General features: G+C 40.6%; 2 protein-coding genes across 2 annotated transcripts; one reads left to right on the forward strand and one right to left on the reverse strand.

Moving 5' to 3' along the window:
- The first annotated feature begins 774 nt into the window (after positions 1 to 774).
- On the forward strand, positions 775 to 4,278 carry rps10 (ribosomal protein S10). The gene is made up of 6 exons (XM_071903907.2): positions 775 to 867; positions 1,379 to 1,528; positions 1,830 to 2,004; positions 3,194 to 3,271; positions 3,591 to 3,646; positions 4,195 to 4,278. Exons 2-6 carry the CDS (start codon positions 1,379 to 1,381, stop codon positions 4,234 to 4,236), a joined length of 501 nt encoding a protein of 166 aa, XP_071760008.1. The 5' UTR covers positions 775 to 867; the 3' UTR covers positions 4,237 to 4,278.
- An 881-nt stretch (positions 4,279 to 5,159) lies between these two features.
- On the reverse strand, positions 5,160 to 14,296 carry nudt3b (nudix (nucleoside diphosphate linked moiety X)-type motif 3b). Its single transcript, XM_071903899.2, has 5 exons — positions 14,048 to 14,296; positions 12,464 to 12,574; positions 9,878 to 9,922; positions 9,683 to 9,767; positions 5,160 to 9,351 (listed from the first exon to the last, which is right to left on the reverse strand). The coding sequence occupies exons 1-5, from the start codon at positions 14,144 to 14,146 to the stop codon at positions 9,155 to 9,157; spliced, it is 537 nt and encodes a 178-aa protein (XP_071760000.1). The 5' UTR covers positions 14,147 to 14,296; the 3' UTR covers positions 5,160 to 9,154.
- Positions 14,297 to 17,141: the final 2,845 nt, after the last annotated feature.

The raw sequence follows: 17,141 nt of genomic DNA on the forward strand, positions 1-17,141 counted from the left end.
GGGCGGCGAGCCGCCAGATGGGGGATGGTCCGCTGTCAAGACGGCCACAATGAAAAATAACACTTCCGGTTACAGCTTTCAAAATAAAAGCCTTGTGGATGAACATGTGTTGCAACGTTTTTTTAGGGATATAAGATAAGTGCAAAAAGTGAAAAGAAAGAATAGCTATGTTTAATTTCTGTTGTAAATGAAAATACAATTGGTTTTTTTGCAAGGGGACATAGATGTCTATGCAAGTTGCTATGTAATACTCCCAAAATTACACAAGGAAAGACAATTTGGAAGGATGTTATCTTTAAAAAGTGTTTTAAGGATTAAGTGTTTTGAGGTAGGCTAGTGGCACAGTTGTTCCTAAATATCCTTCAAGATAGCTGAAATCCTTCCAAGTTGGCCAGGGATATGCCATGTGTTTGAGCCTTTGTTTGTGACATTTTGACAGCCCAATATAGGCCACAGTAGCCCAGTTAGCAAGTACATGGCATTTCAATGATGGCATTTCAGTGATGGCCCAATTTTGCCCCTATTGTGTGTTAAAATAGACTATTTTAGATAGAAAACATTCTGTGTTTTCTGGTAGGTTTTATGTGTGTGATTTATCAGATGTTATGTTTTTGTAAATTTACCTGTCAATAAGGCACTCTTTCATCAGGAAACACTATATTACTAAAAATTATTACCAAGCACCTCAATAACACCAACAACGTATGTAATGTAATGTAATGTAGCGTATTTTATACATTGTGACCCCTCTTCCACTCCACAGCAGCAGGTGGCGGTATAGCTCCCGCCGGACCGGAGCGCGAGGATAACCTTTCCTGATCAACGACAGTCGTTCCTTCCGGCTCCGGTCCCTTACCAAGTGGAAAGGTAAAGAAGTACCGGGCATACCAATCTAAATATATCTTTAACATCTTATGTGCTATGAAACTGTGATTTCGTTGTGTGTTTTGTGTTGATGTCATAATTAAATGTCTTAACGTATTTTTGCTTTAAATATGTCAAAACCGTAGATATTTGTGTTGGAAATTGGGAAGTAACCCCGGCTCAGATATCCTCGAACGGCTGCCATTTTTCTAGCCTAAAGCAGCTCGCTTTCGTCTATAATATATAAAGGAGTGTGTGGTTGGTGATGTGACTAACTGGGCAGTATGTCAGTTTATCTGTTTAATAAAGCATTGCTGAAAAGACCACTAAACACCACTCCGTTTTCCATCAGTAGATATGCCTGTTAGCTCACACGCTAGCTAACATGCTATCGTAATGGAAGTTGCCGCTTCCAGTGTCTGTCAAGTAGACTGCTTGCGCCGAATTGTTGGCACGTTAAATTCAACTCCAGGTCCATTATTGATGAAAGTCTTGCACACGTCCCTTTTGACAGATGCTGATGCCCAAGAAAAACCGCATTGCAATCTATGAGCTCCTCTTCAAAGAGGGGGTCATGGTTGCTAAAAAGGATGTCCACCTGGCCAAGCATCCCGAGCTTGCTGACAAGAATGTGCCCAACCTTCATGTGATGAAAGCGATGCAGGTGAGAAATTGGATGCAGTCATGAGAAACTCTTATTGTGTCTTTGACTCGAACAAGGTGACTTGTGAAGATCATGACATGTTGTAGCAGTTGTAGAGTAAGCAGATCTGTGATTTGCTCCGGCACGCTTAACATTGACTTGTACTATAGTTAAGTTAATTACATTTTAAAGTTGTTAAATGCCTATTCTGTGCTGGATTATTACACAGTGAGTGGCTACAATAGGGCAGTTGGAAATGCCCCATTTTGGTTGTGGTTTGTATGATGTGAAACGTGCATGACCTGCATGCTTGTCTTTCCAGTCCTTGAAGTCGTGTGGGTATGTGAAGGAGCAATTTGCCTGGCGTCATTTTTACTGGTACCTCACCAATGAAGGTATCCAGTACCTGAGAGACTTCCTCCACCTGCCCCCTGAGATCGTGCCCGCCACTCTGCGTCGCCAGACCCGTCCTGAGACCGCAAGGCCCAGGCCCAAGGGTAAGCTCTCTGTTACACATGGGTTGTGTGACTTTGGTACAGGGATGATGCTCACTTTTAATGAAAGCGTTTTCAGTACTATTTTTCAGAAAAGTCCTGTTGTGCTTCTTGCTTTTCAAATTAATACAACTTAGTTAATGGGGTGTCAAATGAATTTACAGTATAAATTCTCACACACAGATTAGTCACAATATTAGACCCTGACTGGCAAATAGTAAGTCCTTGCTATTTAGTTGATGCAAACCTGCTGAATGGAAGCATTCCAGAGAGCCTGTCAAAAGGCTGCCGCTCTGGCTCATTGTAGAGATTGAAACAGTTTAGTGTGGAGTGCCAATCAAAATTTCGTCCAGTTGTCACACGTTAGCTGGAGATGATCTTTAACTGTCTGTACAATACAACTTTTGTGAAAATGCAATCTGTATATCACCCCTAATCAAAAATGCCTAATCAATAAGAATTCCAGTGTCCCATTAATTCCCAGTATCCCCTGGCCCTCTTACATTGATTTCAATACTGAGTTTGGCCTTATTAATAGACAATTAAGTTAATCAACAGGTTTTGGGTCTACTTAAGCCACATCCTTGATTTTACATTGGATTTAAAGGTGAAGTGTAGGCACAGCAGGTTGGAGTTGGCACCATTTTCAGTACAGCTGATACTAGACTGCTTCTCTGATCCAGTGTCTATAACATGAAACAAAGACCAAATGGGTTTTATCAGACGAGGTCATGTTTCCTCTACTTGAATGCATACTGGCCTCTTGTGACTTACAGCTATGGTTCTAGGTTTTTTCCTTGGCTAGGGATCCTTGAGTGGATCCTCATCAAGTTAATTTTCATTTCACTGCTGTTTTCTTGAAGGTAAAACTATGAGAATGCATATAATCAGTCGTTTCAACTATAGGTTTTAATCTCTAGTTATTTTCCATAAAATAACAAATTCATTTTGATCTTGAATCATCGACTCAGAAGGAAGTCCCTGAGGCCATATTTTTGCTAATAGTGGTCTCTTATCTAGTGTATTTAGTGACGACCCTTGACGTGAGCTGAAGAACCCTCAAACTAAAGTATTCTCATTTTCCACTGGTGTGAGAGTTGATCTTTTATCAGTGAAATTACCCTTAACCAAAGTGGAACTTCAGTTGGATGTTCTTTCCATCACTTACAATTCTCACTTTTTCTTTCCCCAGGAATGGAGGGAGAGAGGCCCGCCCGCCTTAACCGTGGGGAGGCCGACAGAGACACATACAGGCGATCTGCTGCACCCCGTACGTATAATGCTGACAGCACTTTGAATTGAGCTGCTTTTGTAGTTTTATGCCAAGTATTTAGAGTTTAAATGAGTGCCATGTAGGCATAAATGTAGTGGAGAATACCCTTTTCTCCCAAATAGTAAGTTTTTCCTGTGTTGGCTCAAAGCAAGTAATGGCTTTGTGTGCAATAACAAGTTTCTGAATCTGTGTAGTGATTGGCTAGAGCTTGATGGCAAAGGAACTGTCTCCTGGCTAATGTGTGGTGTTTTTGAAGTTCAGGACATGAAACTTGCAGGTTGAATTGCACAATATTCATTGATAACTTTTCTTTCAGCTGGTGCTGACAAGAAAGCAGAGGCCGGTGCTGGAGCAGCCACAGAGTTCCAGTTCGTAAGTACCGCTACCCTTTTGGACTGTAGTACAGATCCTGAATCACCATTTCATACTTGTCAAGACATCTTTTATTTCCCTTTTGCAAGTTCTTTAAAAGGCCAAGTGTACCCTGGCATTTTAAATTGAATTTTTTTTTCTTTACTGGCAACTGAGGAAAATGTTTCTCCAATTTTTCTGTTGACAATTGCTTGTCAGCGTTAACATTTATCATTGAAACCTTGTTGGCTTGTAGCTGGGGTTACCCATTGGTTTCAATGAGGAATACTAAAAAGCTAAATGCAGAGACTTTGCACATTGGGACAAGAACCTGGTGAAGGAAGACTAAATTACAAAATGTTAAGGTAAAGCCTTCACCAGGGCTTAGGATGCAGATCACTTTACATCTTGCAAATCCTGTCAAACTTCCCAAGTGTTTGTGACATGAGGACTGTTTGGTGCTAGTTTCAGGACTGCAGTTTTGTATTATATGCAATCACAGAATTGTGTTTTCTGTATAACCAAGGTTGACTTGTGTATCGACAAAACTTCTCTTTTCTCTTCCACAGAGGGGTGGCTTCGGACGTGGCCGAGGACAGCAGCCTCAGTAAATTTCAGTATCACTTTCTGTACAATAAAAAAGTCAAAATACAGCTTGGCTGTCTCATCGTTATTATACAGTCATGGTGAGGGAGGATGATCATGACTTGAAAATTGAACAGTTGTAATGCACATACTGCATGCGTTTTCTCTGCCACTGAGCAGAGGGTAATAGTTACTTAAGAATTAAGATTGAGCAGAAGTGAAGATTATAAATGAGATGGTAAAGGCAAGATGGTTAGTGCTTGGATGCAAGATTGGCAGTAATCAGATAAAGGACCTGATCAGCACTTCAGAGTCTAGTTCAGCCTTTAGTGTGGAAGGAAGCTGACATGGACAATAAAGGTGGGACTGCAGTCATGAGGATGAAATGGTGTTTTGAAGATCACATTTATGTAGCTGTAAGAGGAAGAATGGAGCGGTTGTGAAGCAAGTCTTGTTCAAATTTGGGAAGTAAAGATCCATTATATGGGCAGCATTTTACAAGAGGAAAGATAAGGGCCATAGTTTGTGGGTGGCTCTGAACTGCAGACTGAGGATGAGGTGGCAGTTTAAAACTGCAAGTAAAAGCTGCTCTTTGTTCTTTTGGCATCTTCTACAAACAGTCCAGATGGAATAGCACACGCAGTAATGTGTAATACTGATTTTTTTTTTTTTTAAATATGAATGCATACCCATTGTCTGAAATAATTTTTTATCCAAACATAACCATTTGAAAGTTCTTTAAAACTTCAGCTAACAAAACAGCAATTTCATCAACTGTATCATATTTTGGTGATGTTGAATGATGCATTTCAAGTAATATTTCCAAGCTGAATATGTATCTTTTTGCAAACTCATTCAAATGTACATCCCAGTGTATTGCTTGGTCTTCGGTATGATGTACAGTACAGGATGGTGCCGACAAATGCAAACATCAATAATGACACTGGACTGAATGTGAAATACTGGTGTTTATTTGTTGGCACATTTATATTACAATCTTCAGTCTTCTCGCACTGGTTTATTCCACAGTCCCAAATGACAAAAGAGAGGAAAAGAAAATTCCAGTGACACATATACCTTGGAGAACACAATTACAACAAATATGTAGGTAACTTCAAGGCTGAGGTCAACGGCTAGAAGTGCACACGCGTTTAATTCATTATTCAATTTAATTCAGAGTACTTTTGGGTAATTTTTAATAGCTTTCTTTAATCAATTTATAATTAAAGTTACTCAATTAAGAAAATGATCCAACATAAATCTAATTGAAATTCTATCAGGCCAGCTATGCTAAAAGAAATTGACTGCAGAATGTTATGATCCTCAGTTGCAGTGATGTGCTTTAGTTGTATTCTTTGACCATAAGATGGCGCCAAATATTCACGTGGTGATCAACATTTAAACCATCACCACTCGTGAATTCAGGAAATGACTTTATCTGAAGCTCCAATTGTTATTTAAATAATACATCCTCCATTTCTTCCTTTCCTCACTGATTTTGCCAAAGTTGAGGATCTTCAATCTCATCCAAAAAAGATAATTCTGTTAAATATTAAATATCAGGAAGATGTATTTGCTCAAGTTCAGCTCCACAAAGGTCTTACCTCATTATGTGGAAACATGTATTTCATAACCCCCCCCCGCACCTCAGCCTCCATCACCCATTCTATCTATGACAGAGGAACTGGCTGAATTTTGAGTTAGATGGGAGCAGTTAAAAAAATAAAAGAAATGACACTAACCATTATTGACCAAAGCCAAAGGGGGACCTCTGGCTGTAAGGGTGCCGTGTTAGCTATGTACAAGACATTATCTTGTCAACACAAGAGATTAAAGTACAAACAGAAAAAAAAAGGATAAAGAACAAGTGGTCATAATTGTTCAGTCATTGGCTGTTACTTGTGGAAATCCTCCTCACATTCATTTCAACAGTACCTGTCATCCACATCAAACCACCGTAAGTAAATTGAATCCATATACTAGTTCAACCTGTTTTCATCTAATCGCACACTCAGACAAAGACTGAACAGTCTAATCAAGCTGAAATCTCGCTTGTAGTGCCAGGACATCATAAACCGAGACTTTGGCCGCCACACCCTTCTGATGCACAGCGATAAAATCCTGGTTCAAAGTCCCAAGCTGTTGTAAAAGAGACATTTCAGACACACCTAAGCAATCTGCTACCTTTCACTTTTACTGTCATTCAGAAAATCCTTCCTTTAAATTCAGGGATCATCACAGGACATAAATGCAAACATCGGGAATGAGCCTAATTGATAAACCGTCTAATGCTCGGTTTGGTGATGAACCCATAAACAATGAATGGGACAAAAGAGATTGAAGAAAGGGCCAGTAAGAGTCACCACTACTTGACTGCTGCTTCTCTGTCACTATTCAGGCCGGCCAAATTCAAAATAAGGGACAGATGACAACAAAGTGGTATAAATGACAGACTAGTGGTTTGGAAACTCAGACTGCAGCTGATGTCCATTTTATAGCTCGGCCTAGCAAAACAAAAACAAATGCTCAAGGGATTTTAATGCATGTTTGCTTTGGTCTAAGAAAATTTAAGCATTCTGAAAATATTGTGTTATTATAAATAGGCTCTTCACGCTCACCCACAAACAGCCACACAAAGCCAGCAACATTCCTTGTTCTTTAGCCTCAGATGTACTGTATGCCACCTCTCCAGAGAAAATCCTCAAAAACTTCAAAGCCAATGCCACAACATCAGTCAATTCCTCCAGCCTCGGTTGAAACGACATGTAGCACTCACAGATGTGTAAGAGAAGTGTTTGTCATTTGTACTCTCACCTTTGATCTATACAGAAATAAACAATTTACAATAAAAACGTCTTACATGCTATCTACAGCGCCTCCAGTTTCACAGTATTGAGCCAACTGCTCCGTGCCACATCAAGGCAAGTGCTGCAGCTTGGCTAAAGAGACTTTTGCCAGACGTTAAAGAGAGAGAGGAAAAAAAAAACTATTATCCAAAAGCATTTTACATGTTAAAAACGAGGTCTCAAACTGTACAAGGCTTGTTTGTTCTGCATCTTACCAAAGACAGCATTTTAGATTCCATTACTTTCAATGTCAAGCAGGTGTTTGAGTGTTTTTGGGGATGCAGATTAAATACTAAAGAAGGAAGGGTTAAAAAAAAAAAAGAAAAATCATGACCATACAGGAAAGTGCCCACTAAAAAGTCACCTGTGCTGTTATGAACACAATGTAAACAACTGCCATTAACCAAACTGAATGTAAGGAGTAAAAATATGGAAATGGGTTTGAATAACTTAAGTGGTAAGTGCTCAATTTTGAAATTACAAGTCCATGATTTTGAAGTCTGCACTACTTCTACCCTCTCAGTATATGGAGGAAGACCTTGCAGTCATTCACAACCTAGAATTAAAAAAAAATATATTACAGACCAAAGGGATTAAAAGGAGGTAAAGACACTGAGGAGAAAGATGGTTCATTGTACATTGTGTGTTGACATTCTTTCACTCTCGCTCTCTCTATATACTGTATATGCTCTATTCGAGAGTGAAACCTGTAGTGATTGGCTAGCTTCCCAAATAACGGAGAAACATACTTGACACTTGAAAGTTAAAGACTGTATCAAGGGGCCGTATCCTTCTGATTAATCAGCGAGACATCAACAACCACAATAAGGAGCAAAATGAAGAGAATCCAAAGACCTTACTACAAAAGACTATCTTTTGCACAGTCAGCATCAGGTCACTCGAGTTGAGTGAGACACAACATAACAGTGCTCATGCAAGACAAGTCACTTCCCACAATTCTGTTCATTCAGATACAGAGAACATTTCCTATCCTTATAAGAGGGGAGAATACACTAATGGGCACATTCATTCACAGAAAAATAACAAAAAAAAAAAAAAAAAAAAGGAGACGTTAAAAAGACCACCAAAAGCCTTCAGCTTAAGCACTAAGTATACACTTTTACATTACAACAGTAAAAAGTAGTTCTTGCATTCAATAAACACCACGCTAAGGGCGCGTTAAGGAAGGAGATTGGCCCAATCCAAATGTCCGGACTACAGACTCGCGGACTGAGCCCTCGCGGACTATGGTTTCACGTATGCTGACGTTGACTGAAGTGCTCAGCGTGACTACGTGAGTTCGCAAGGGCTCAGGGGTGCGGGACTGCATAAAAGGGGCGAATGGGACAGGCCTTCTCCCCTCACTCGTTGCTGTGGATATCACCGACGCAAAATCAACATTAGACAATCGATCACTGAAGGGGTGCAGAGCAGAGAAGTCCATTAGCCGTTACAGGCTGATTACAGTCAATGCTGGCTGAATATATGCTTTATCATATAAGTAGATGCTAATAACTTACACAGGAAAACCCTCTTTGGCTGTTTTCCCGTCGTGTTGACATCTGCCTTTGTTTGTGTCAGCTGATGTATTACATCCGTCGTGCAATGAACGATGGGAAATATTGCCAGTCTGGCAATGGAGCGCTCCAAAAGTCCGCATGAGAGCCCTTACAGACTTGATCAATTTTGACAATGGACAGCCCTAAATCCTCCTGGACTTCACGGGAGCGCGCCGTAAAGTCTGCAAGTCTGCCGAAGTCCGGACATGTGGATTCAGCCATTGAGGGCTGCGAGGGGGGGTGAGGGACATTTCATGCAATTGTCAGTAAAAAGAAAACAGAGGGGGGATCAAAAATTACATTTACATTTACAAAGTGTTTCAGACTATTCACCCAACACTTGTCATCAAGTCTGTGCCACAGCTCTGGCACAAAGGAGTTGGCAAGGCAAACCATGTTATTGAGACAAAAAAAAAAAAAAAGGAGAATGATAGGAAGAGAAGAGAAGAGAAGAGAAGAGAAGAGAAGAGAAAAACAATGATACAAGTAAGAGCGCAAGTGGTGGCGAAAGCTCCTGGGGTGTCAGTGTTATGTTTTAGTTATCTGATACCCGAGACAGAGCTCTGATTGATGTTGTAGGTAGGGGACAGGTCCCCACCTATCGTGGCCACCAAGGGTGTTCCATTACTGGTCAGGCAACTCTCTTGGAGAGCCTCGAAGTAGGTGGCCTGCACAGGCTTGTGACACTGCAACACTTGTATGGCATCGTCTATTTTAAACCAATCCCTTTTTCTCCCTGTTGAGAGGAACAAGACACCATTGTTGAACAAGTTCAGACAGAAGCAAGAAGCAACAACAACAAGAAAAGAGCACTGTTGGAAAAACACATAAATTAAGTCTTGACTAATTATCAGCATTGTACACACCATGAAAGTGAAAGACAAAAGGGAACAACAAAGCCGGTGTTATAATCCCACCAACAAACACACAATCAAATCCCCAATCTGTGATATCAGTTGGGCCTGGAAAAAGCCTAAGACTTTTAAAGCCACAAACACCATGTGATTGCCTGAGAACTTTGTCCATATGATCCCGGTTTTGAGAAGCAAACAAATGTTGTACTTTACCAATGTTGACCGAGTCCTCCCAGTCCTCCAGCACCTCTGTTACAATGAGAACATAGACGTAGGTTCTGTGTTTCCTCTCTCGGTTCTGTTGGAGAAAATGTATGCGTTTTTTACTTCTCAGCTGCAAACTTACAGCAGAGTATGTTAAAACTCAAATAAGACAAAATAAAGTCTACAGAACAGATAGAAACTCACCTCAAATACTCCAACTAAACGACCTAAAGTCCCCTTCACACCAGCCTGTTCAAACAAAATAAAGAAAAATGAGTCATAATAGTGAGTGAATACATGTCACAGTCAGGATATACTAATAATGAACAAGGTTTTTTTTAAAATGGAGAAATAAACCTGCGCTACCAATTCCTGGGTTGTTGACGAATCCACCAAATAATGCAGGAGTAAATACAGAAAAGCACTCCCAGTTAACTTTAAGCAATCAGAAGTTTAAAGGAAATGTTCTGCTGTATTCTTCATTCATTTTTTCTTCAATAATGAATTTCACACAGTCACCTTCAGTGCGTGATTAAACTTGTCATCCAAGAATGAAATCTAATTTAGGCCTGTGCTCTGAGGGTAGTGAAAGTAAAAGATACAATTTATTTGACAATCTAAGTTTTGGATATAGTTATTTATATTCATGAAGAGTTTGACTCATAGTTGGAAATGATTCTTTTTTCCTTTCTTAATCATTACTCAAAAAATACAGGTGCATTTTATTCCACTGATTAAAAACAATGCAAATGTAAAACATTTTACAGCCTCAACAAATGTAGAAACTCATCATTTACAGTGTCACATACTGACAGTCCCTGTATAAAGTGTTTCAGCTGAGTGCACTGCTAGATTGATGATGTTACAAAGGCAAAAACAAACAGCAGACTATCCCAATTCTGTACTCCCAGTCACTCTCCACCCGTGATCCTAGAGCCTAAGCCGAGCAAATGCCACAACCTTTATTTTCTGGAAGGATAATCGGAACCATTTCATGTTGCTCATTATCGTAAAAACATTTCTATCAACAAAATATTCTCCGGGGTAGATACAGATCTAACTTGTCCCAGAGGTGAATAGTAGGCCAAGCTTAGATACAGATCCACTGCTGACATCTTTGCAGCCTCTTCTTCAGGTTCCCGTTTCAGTCTATAAATAAATGTTGACTCCATGCACTGTACCCTAGTCTCAATCTTACACTCTTCGCCGTCTTCGGGCCTTCAGCAAGATCATATGGAAAGAAGAGGCCCACCACTAGAAACCCCAGAGAAGTGCCAGGGCTTAGGTAATAGGCCAAAAGTCAACCAGCATGTTTTCGTGAGACTGAGAATGTTTCTCAGCTCAAGCATTCATGTAACTAATTAGGCTAGTGGGCATCATCATGAAAGAGATGTCAGGCATTGAGGCTGGAGTACAAATTATGCAATGCTGTCCTGTGTCCTCATCCTGTACAACCAGAGTGTATGACTGCTGAGCATGAGCCGAGGGTGTGGGCAGCCAGACAGACACAGGAGCCCTCTGTAACCTTTGGCCTGCTCCAGAGTCCTGTGTCTTCTCTGCCATCCCTGGCAAGACTCCAAACCAATAAGCATATGCGGTCAGTCACCACTCATATAGCCATCAGAATAAGCTAGCGAGGATTAGGATATGCCCTGTTACACCACCGCCCAATAAGAGGCTTAGGAGCCAGGGTAGGTGGTGATGCACTGAGTACCACTCAAAGTCACCACAAAGTTCCTGAATGGCGCCATGCTGCCTTTTACCACTTTCGACAAACTTCAAGAGTGATGTGACATCGCTATAGACTTTGACCCAGTGGAAAAAGTGTTGGCAAGCCATGGGATCCCTACAGCCGCCAGACCTACCGAGTAGCAGCCAGGATAGGAGATGATATCAGCATCCATCAGTGTGATGGATCATAGACAGAGAATAGGCTTTATGCGGTCAGTGACCCACCAAGGGCTGACGGGCGCGTGAGATTCAGTGCCTTGGCCCTGTGACCATTCTGTTCAAAACGCATGAGTGATGCATCTCTGATCCCTGCCTACTGATTTTATGGTACACTGGTGGGATGGTTAATTTAAGAGATGGGCTTAGGGGATATAAGCAGAATACTGATTTCCAATGAGCTTGAGAATTGTTCACAAATTGCTACCTTTGATATGACCCCCCCTCCCCTCCAAAAAAACCAAATAAAAAAATAAAGATAAAGAGCCAAGCCTCGTCCTTCGAAAAAATACCATAGACATTCATTAATAGGAGTATTCAGAATCAGGGTAGTCTTCTTTAACAAGGCTATTGATGTAAAAATAGAACTGAAATATACAAATGTTAAAATTGTGTTCCTTCGTTTGCAGTAGTTATCGGGCTGGATACTGCTGCACTGCAACCACTGGGCAGCCAGCGTTCAATCTCAGTGTGACCTCCTTTGGCACTTAAACACTGCTTTGTAACATGATGCTGTGATACAGCTTAGATGTTGCTAGGCTCTCTCTGTTCATGCAAACAGGATGACTGCACTGACGAAATGGGCTTTGAGAGCAAGGTATTAGACCCAGTGTTAAATACAGACATGATTTAATAGAAATGAAATACAATACATCTATCAAGGCTATACTCAAACTACTTCACCATGCTCCAAATGGAAATCCATTTTCAGAACAATATTCCTGGGCATAAACGGAATCTAGCCAGGCATGTTTCACTTCACATTTTCAAATGGATACAAGATTCAAGACATTTGTTTTATATAATATTTGGGCCAGAATTCAGTGACAGAACAGAACCAACCTCTTCACACACTTCTCGAGCAGCAGCAACATTGGGCTCCTCCTCCGGCTCCATTCCCCCACCAGGAACAATCCACTTGTCAGGATGTCGACTACTACTCACCAGCAGCACCTGCAAAGAATTGCAAATAAGACTGGTTAGGCTCAACAGTCCAACTCAGTGTTTTTGGTTATGGTGCTAGTGTGTGTGTACACTACACAAGGGTTGATGGTTGAGGCATATATTCACTGAACTGTGTTAATAATACAGGTAAGTACAGCCAAACCAAAGAACGTGACTCAAAAGCTACCAGCCAAGGTGGCTATGAGATCCAACAACAAAACTTCCAACTATCATAGAGACAGCCTTATGCCACACCATGTAGCTGGGTAGTGTGCGGTATGTATGTCCTGTATGGCATTGTTGTCATACAAATTTGTCAATAGCTAAAGTACAGCTCAATGAGTTTGCTTTGCTTGCACATGAGTAGAAGATTCAGTGTCAACAATCTACTATAGAAAAACAGATCTGGCTGGGTGCCCATCTGGTAGACTAGTGTTTCAATTAAATGGTAAAAGTTGCTATTTACTGGCCAGTGATGCTTTTACTGTAGTCAGTTGCCCATGTTATTCACTATTTGGCCTCTATTTTTTACCAGAAAGAGGAATTAGTGTAGTCTCAGCATGTCTCCTCCCCTGGTAAAATGTTCCCACTACAAAGACATCTTTGTGAGTGTTGTTGACTGGACATCAGCTTCCCAAAGCTCTACTGATCTCAAATAACCCTTAACGGGCTAGTTCGAGTGATTTTCATGAGAAAAGTGGATGAAGGAAGCGATGTAGCATGGTGAATTCTGTACATACAACGGAAATATATGGTGATCATCGAAACAGGTTTCGAGTTTGTCACTAACTTAGAGACTGGGCGCTCTAAATCCTTGTCTCATAAATAATTAGTAGGTAAGCAGAGCGAAATGCATTGTGTTGTAAGTATCCCACCTTCAGCCTCCACTGGTGCCTGACGGCTACAGCTAGCTTAGCTGGCTACTTATCAGGCCAATGTTTGGCTAGCAATACCAGCAGCATTAACGTTAGCAGTTAACACCAGTTAGCTTGCCAAATTAGCTGTAGCACCAAAATATTAACTTAGCTTGACTCTCTGGACAGCTTAATAACGTTACCTGCCCAACCACCTACTCAAAATCATAGAGTGGCCACTCATCACAGCCTGTGCTGTGGGCTGTGGTCGCTGGCCGACAGCCGGCTGCCTACAGCAGCAACACTGCTAGTTAGCAAGCTAACGTTAGCGTTAGCATGTAGCTAACAAGTTGACTCGATACAGTTCGGTTTGCAACTGACTAGTTAGCCTGCTATCTGCACCGCTAAAGAAGCTTACATAACACTTCGCTAAGTAAAAAAAATCTAAACTAAAGCACAACCCTGCAAGACAATATGAGAGGCTCAGAAACGAGCTAACCATCGTTACCAACTGCCATAAAACACCAACTGTGTTGATGTGGTTTATTTCCAAAAAGAGAAGTAACGGAGAGAAGCTACGCTCGCTAGCTTGGCCCGCCAGCGAACACCGCAACATCCTCGGACTCACCTCCTCTTCCGTCTCGCTCCTGAAACACAGACAGGCGGCTCGTTTCTTGTAGCCATCCCCATCGTATGTCCGGGTTTGGTTTGACTTAAGCTTCATCATTTCGGGGCACAAAAGTTAAAAAGTATAGCTAAGTTTACCCCTAAGAAAGATGTTGACTACAGACGCAAAGTCCTCCTCTGGGGAACCTCGGCGTTTTACTTAAAAGAAATAACTTCTTCTTCGCTTCATTTTCACAAACCTAGGCACATCTACGGCACGGTCGCCATTACAAGAAGCCGCTACGCCCACGACGTAATTTAACCTTTAGTAGTAAGGAGAGCGTAAGAAAATCACCTATCATGTGTTGAAGAATTGAGGCAACGGATGGGGGGGAAAAAAACGCAGTACCACGCTCTGAGTGCTATGAGCCGGCGGTGGAAACTGGCACTTTTGGCTCAAACGAGCCTGCTATAGCGACTTGTCTGAGGTTGATTTAATTCGAAGTTTGCACCAACTTAGAACCCGTTTAAATTTAACGTTGTCCCTTCACGGTACAGTCAAAGTTGCGAAATGGGATGCAGAGTTGATTCATCCCGTATTTGATTAAGCACAGTTTCAGCACCGCAGGTGATGGACAGCGCCAGCATGGTCCTCAAAACTGAGTCAACAATGTGAACCAAAATGGTGTAGGTTTCATGGTTAGATCATGGGCTTATCTTACATATGATTTCAACAGTGGTAAAACAGTGCCATGTAACTTAATAGGCCTGATTTTCTAGCAATCATATCGGCCCCTGACGCATGTAAACATCTCTGAAAACGAATAATTAGCAGTTTGAGAGCGGCTTAATAGCATATAGCCTAGATTATAAAGGATAAACTATTCTCTCATCATATCTGGTCAGAATTTGATGCAGAGATTGGAAGTTGTCATTGATGGACAATAAAGTCATTTGACAGTCTTGTGCTCCCTCTCTTCCTCCTTGCCTCCGTCTCCCTCCTCCTCATTGTTTATATTGCCAGTGACTAGATTCATGAAATGTTTTTTAAGATTTGATTAAAAAGGAAACTTTTGTTTTTGTTTTTGATGTCTATAGTTTGTGCTTCTCCCAGAGGACAATCTGTAGGTCTGGTGATTTAACCCTTTCTTGAAGAATAGACTTTGAACACAAACATTTTTTAAATATATATATATATATATATATATATATATATATATATATATATATACATATATATATATATATGTTATAAATAAAGTCTTGAGAAATGAAAATAAGAATATTTGTAAGCAGCAATTAAGGAGTTAAAGTCAAAATGGGGATGTTGACAAGATACCTGTTAAAAGGTTTAAACAGGAATTACAAGTTTCATCAGGACAGGACTTCCCTTCTACAGAGCTTATCAATCATCTTCTAAAAGCATCTTTGTATTTGCATTTGTATAAATGGGTAAACAATAAATGTAAAATTTGGCCTCCTTGTTCAGATTTACAAGAAATGAAAATGATAAAAAAAAAAAAAAAATCTATACCTATGTTATGTTAGGGGCCTATTGTACAAACTCATTTTGAGTTATGTACCATGAGGCAATAGGCCTACACACTCACCAATCACAACCAATATTCCTACATTGACTAATATGTGCCTCTTAAGTAACTGTACCAAATTTCATGACCTTTTGCCACCTAGATTCAGATACAGTTCAGATACAGTATAATCATAGTTGGTAGTTCATGTGCCCCCTGTTGGTCAGTTTCAGAATGCATCTGCACAGGGACATCAGGGTAAAAAGCCTTTTTGGCAGATCTTGTCTCCAGCACAATTTTCATCCAGATTCCCTCCCATGTGCATCCGTATCTTTGTGGACACACACACACACACACAGATACTGCCAACAATATTTTTGGCTGTTACTACAGACACAAAAGTAGACACATTCACACGCGTGCACACACACACGCGCGCGCGCGCGTGCACACACACACACACACACACACACACACACACACAAATTCCACTCTAAACCACAGTTCCAGTCTATAGATTTCATTGTCTATAGTCCTAGGCTATATGCTGCCCTTTATACGTGTGTGTGTGTGTGTGTGTGAGTGTGTGATGGAGAGAAAGAGAGAGAGTACTTTTCTCTCTCTCTCTCTCTCTCTCTCTCTCTCACACACACACACACACACACACAGATACACACATACAAATATGAAAAATAAATTGTTGCTTTGGGGTTTTCTGCTATCAACCAAAAAACAACTGACTTTAGTTCAAAGCACAGTAATGGAGTTTGGAACCAAGAGAAAAAAGCACTTTTCCTCACTGAGAACTTGTGTTTGGAGTGAACAGGGGACTAAACCCAGTTACAGCTGTGTTGATGCACAGTACCATCCTGTCCACTCACTAGCTCCACTACCATCACTGCAAAATGGAGAATTCAATTCAGTAATGACAGAGTGGATAGATGAACATGTATCAGAACCCATAAATGTCACTGTCTTCACTACTGGAGGTTATGATGCCGTTGCCCAGTGAGGCTCCTTTCACCGAAAAAAAAGGATCCTTGTGTCGAGTATCTGCGAATATCTGCAGATATTTAGACAAAAATGCTGACCAACGATACTATTTCATATCAAAATACATTGGACATCGAGAACAACAGTACCAACACAACCTGTAATGTAAAGAAAACAAAAAAGTCTAAAACTTGTCTAACAAGTTTAACCACATCTGGTAGTAACATCTGTAAATAACAACTGTAAGTAACAACTGCAACCCAATCCATGGATGACAGTAATCTGTACACTTTCCCCATATTTACAGTTGTGTTGAAATTTTCAGCAGCATATTGTATGCTTACCCCACATTTATTTATATTCTATTTTATTGCTTCATTGTTTCATTGTTTATATTATTTCTACTGTTTTTATTGCTTCTTTTATATCATATTTTTGCGCTCATATCCAATTTGTCTTTTTCCCCTGCTGAATCCTACCACTTGTGCTGCTTCAACGACCCAATTTCCCCCAGAGATCAATAAAATGTTGTTTTATCTGATCTTATTTACCTATATTTCCTCTCAAGTTTCCGTTCCCCACAGACGCTGATGT

This window comes from Centroberyx gerrardi, chromosome 5 (assembly GCF_048128805.1).
Source record: "Centroberyx gerrardi isolate f3 chromosome 5, fCenGer3.hap1.cur.20231027, whole genome shotgun sequence".
NCBI classification, from domain to species: domain Eukaryota; kingdom Metazoa; phylum Chordata; class Actinopteri; order Beryciformes; family Berycidae; genus Centroberyx; species Centroberyx gerrardi.

Bases quoted from the DNA above. Each gene is read 5' to 3' on its own strand.
- rps10 (XM_071903907.2), top strand. From the start codon at position 1,379: ATGCTGATGCCCAAGAAAAACCGCATTGCAATCTATGAGCTCCTCTTC. The intron at 3,272-3,590 runs GTACGTATAATG...CTTTTCTTTCAG, and splicing joins CAGGCGATCTGCTGCACCCC to CTGGTGCTGACAAGAAAGCA. The intron at 3,647-4,194 runs GTAAGTACCGCT...TCTCTTCCACAG, and splicing joins CAGCCACAGAGTTCCAGTTC to AGGGGTGGCTTCGGACGTGG.
- nudt3b (XM_071903899.2), bottom strand. From the start codon at position 14,146: ATGATGAAGCTTAAGTCAAACCAAACCCGGACATACGATGGGGATGGC. The intron at 12,575-14,047 runs GTGAGTCCGAGG...AATTCTTTGCAG, and splicing joins GGAGCGAGACGGAAGAGGAG to GTGCTGCTGGTGAGTAGTAG. The intron at 9,352-9,682 runs GTAAAGTACAAC...TCCTCTCAACAG, and splicing joins GGAGGACTCGGTCAACATTG to GGAGAAAAAGGGATTGGTTT.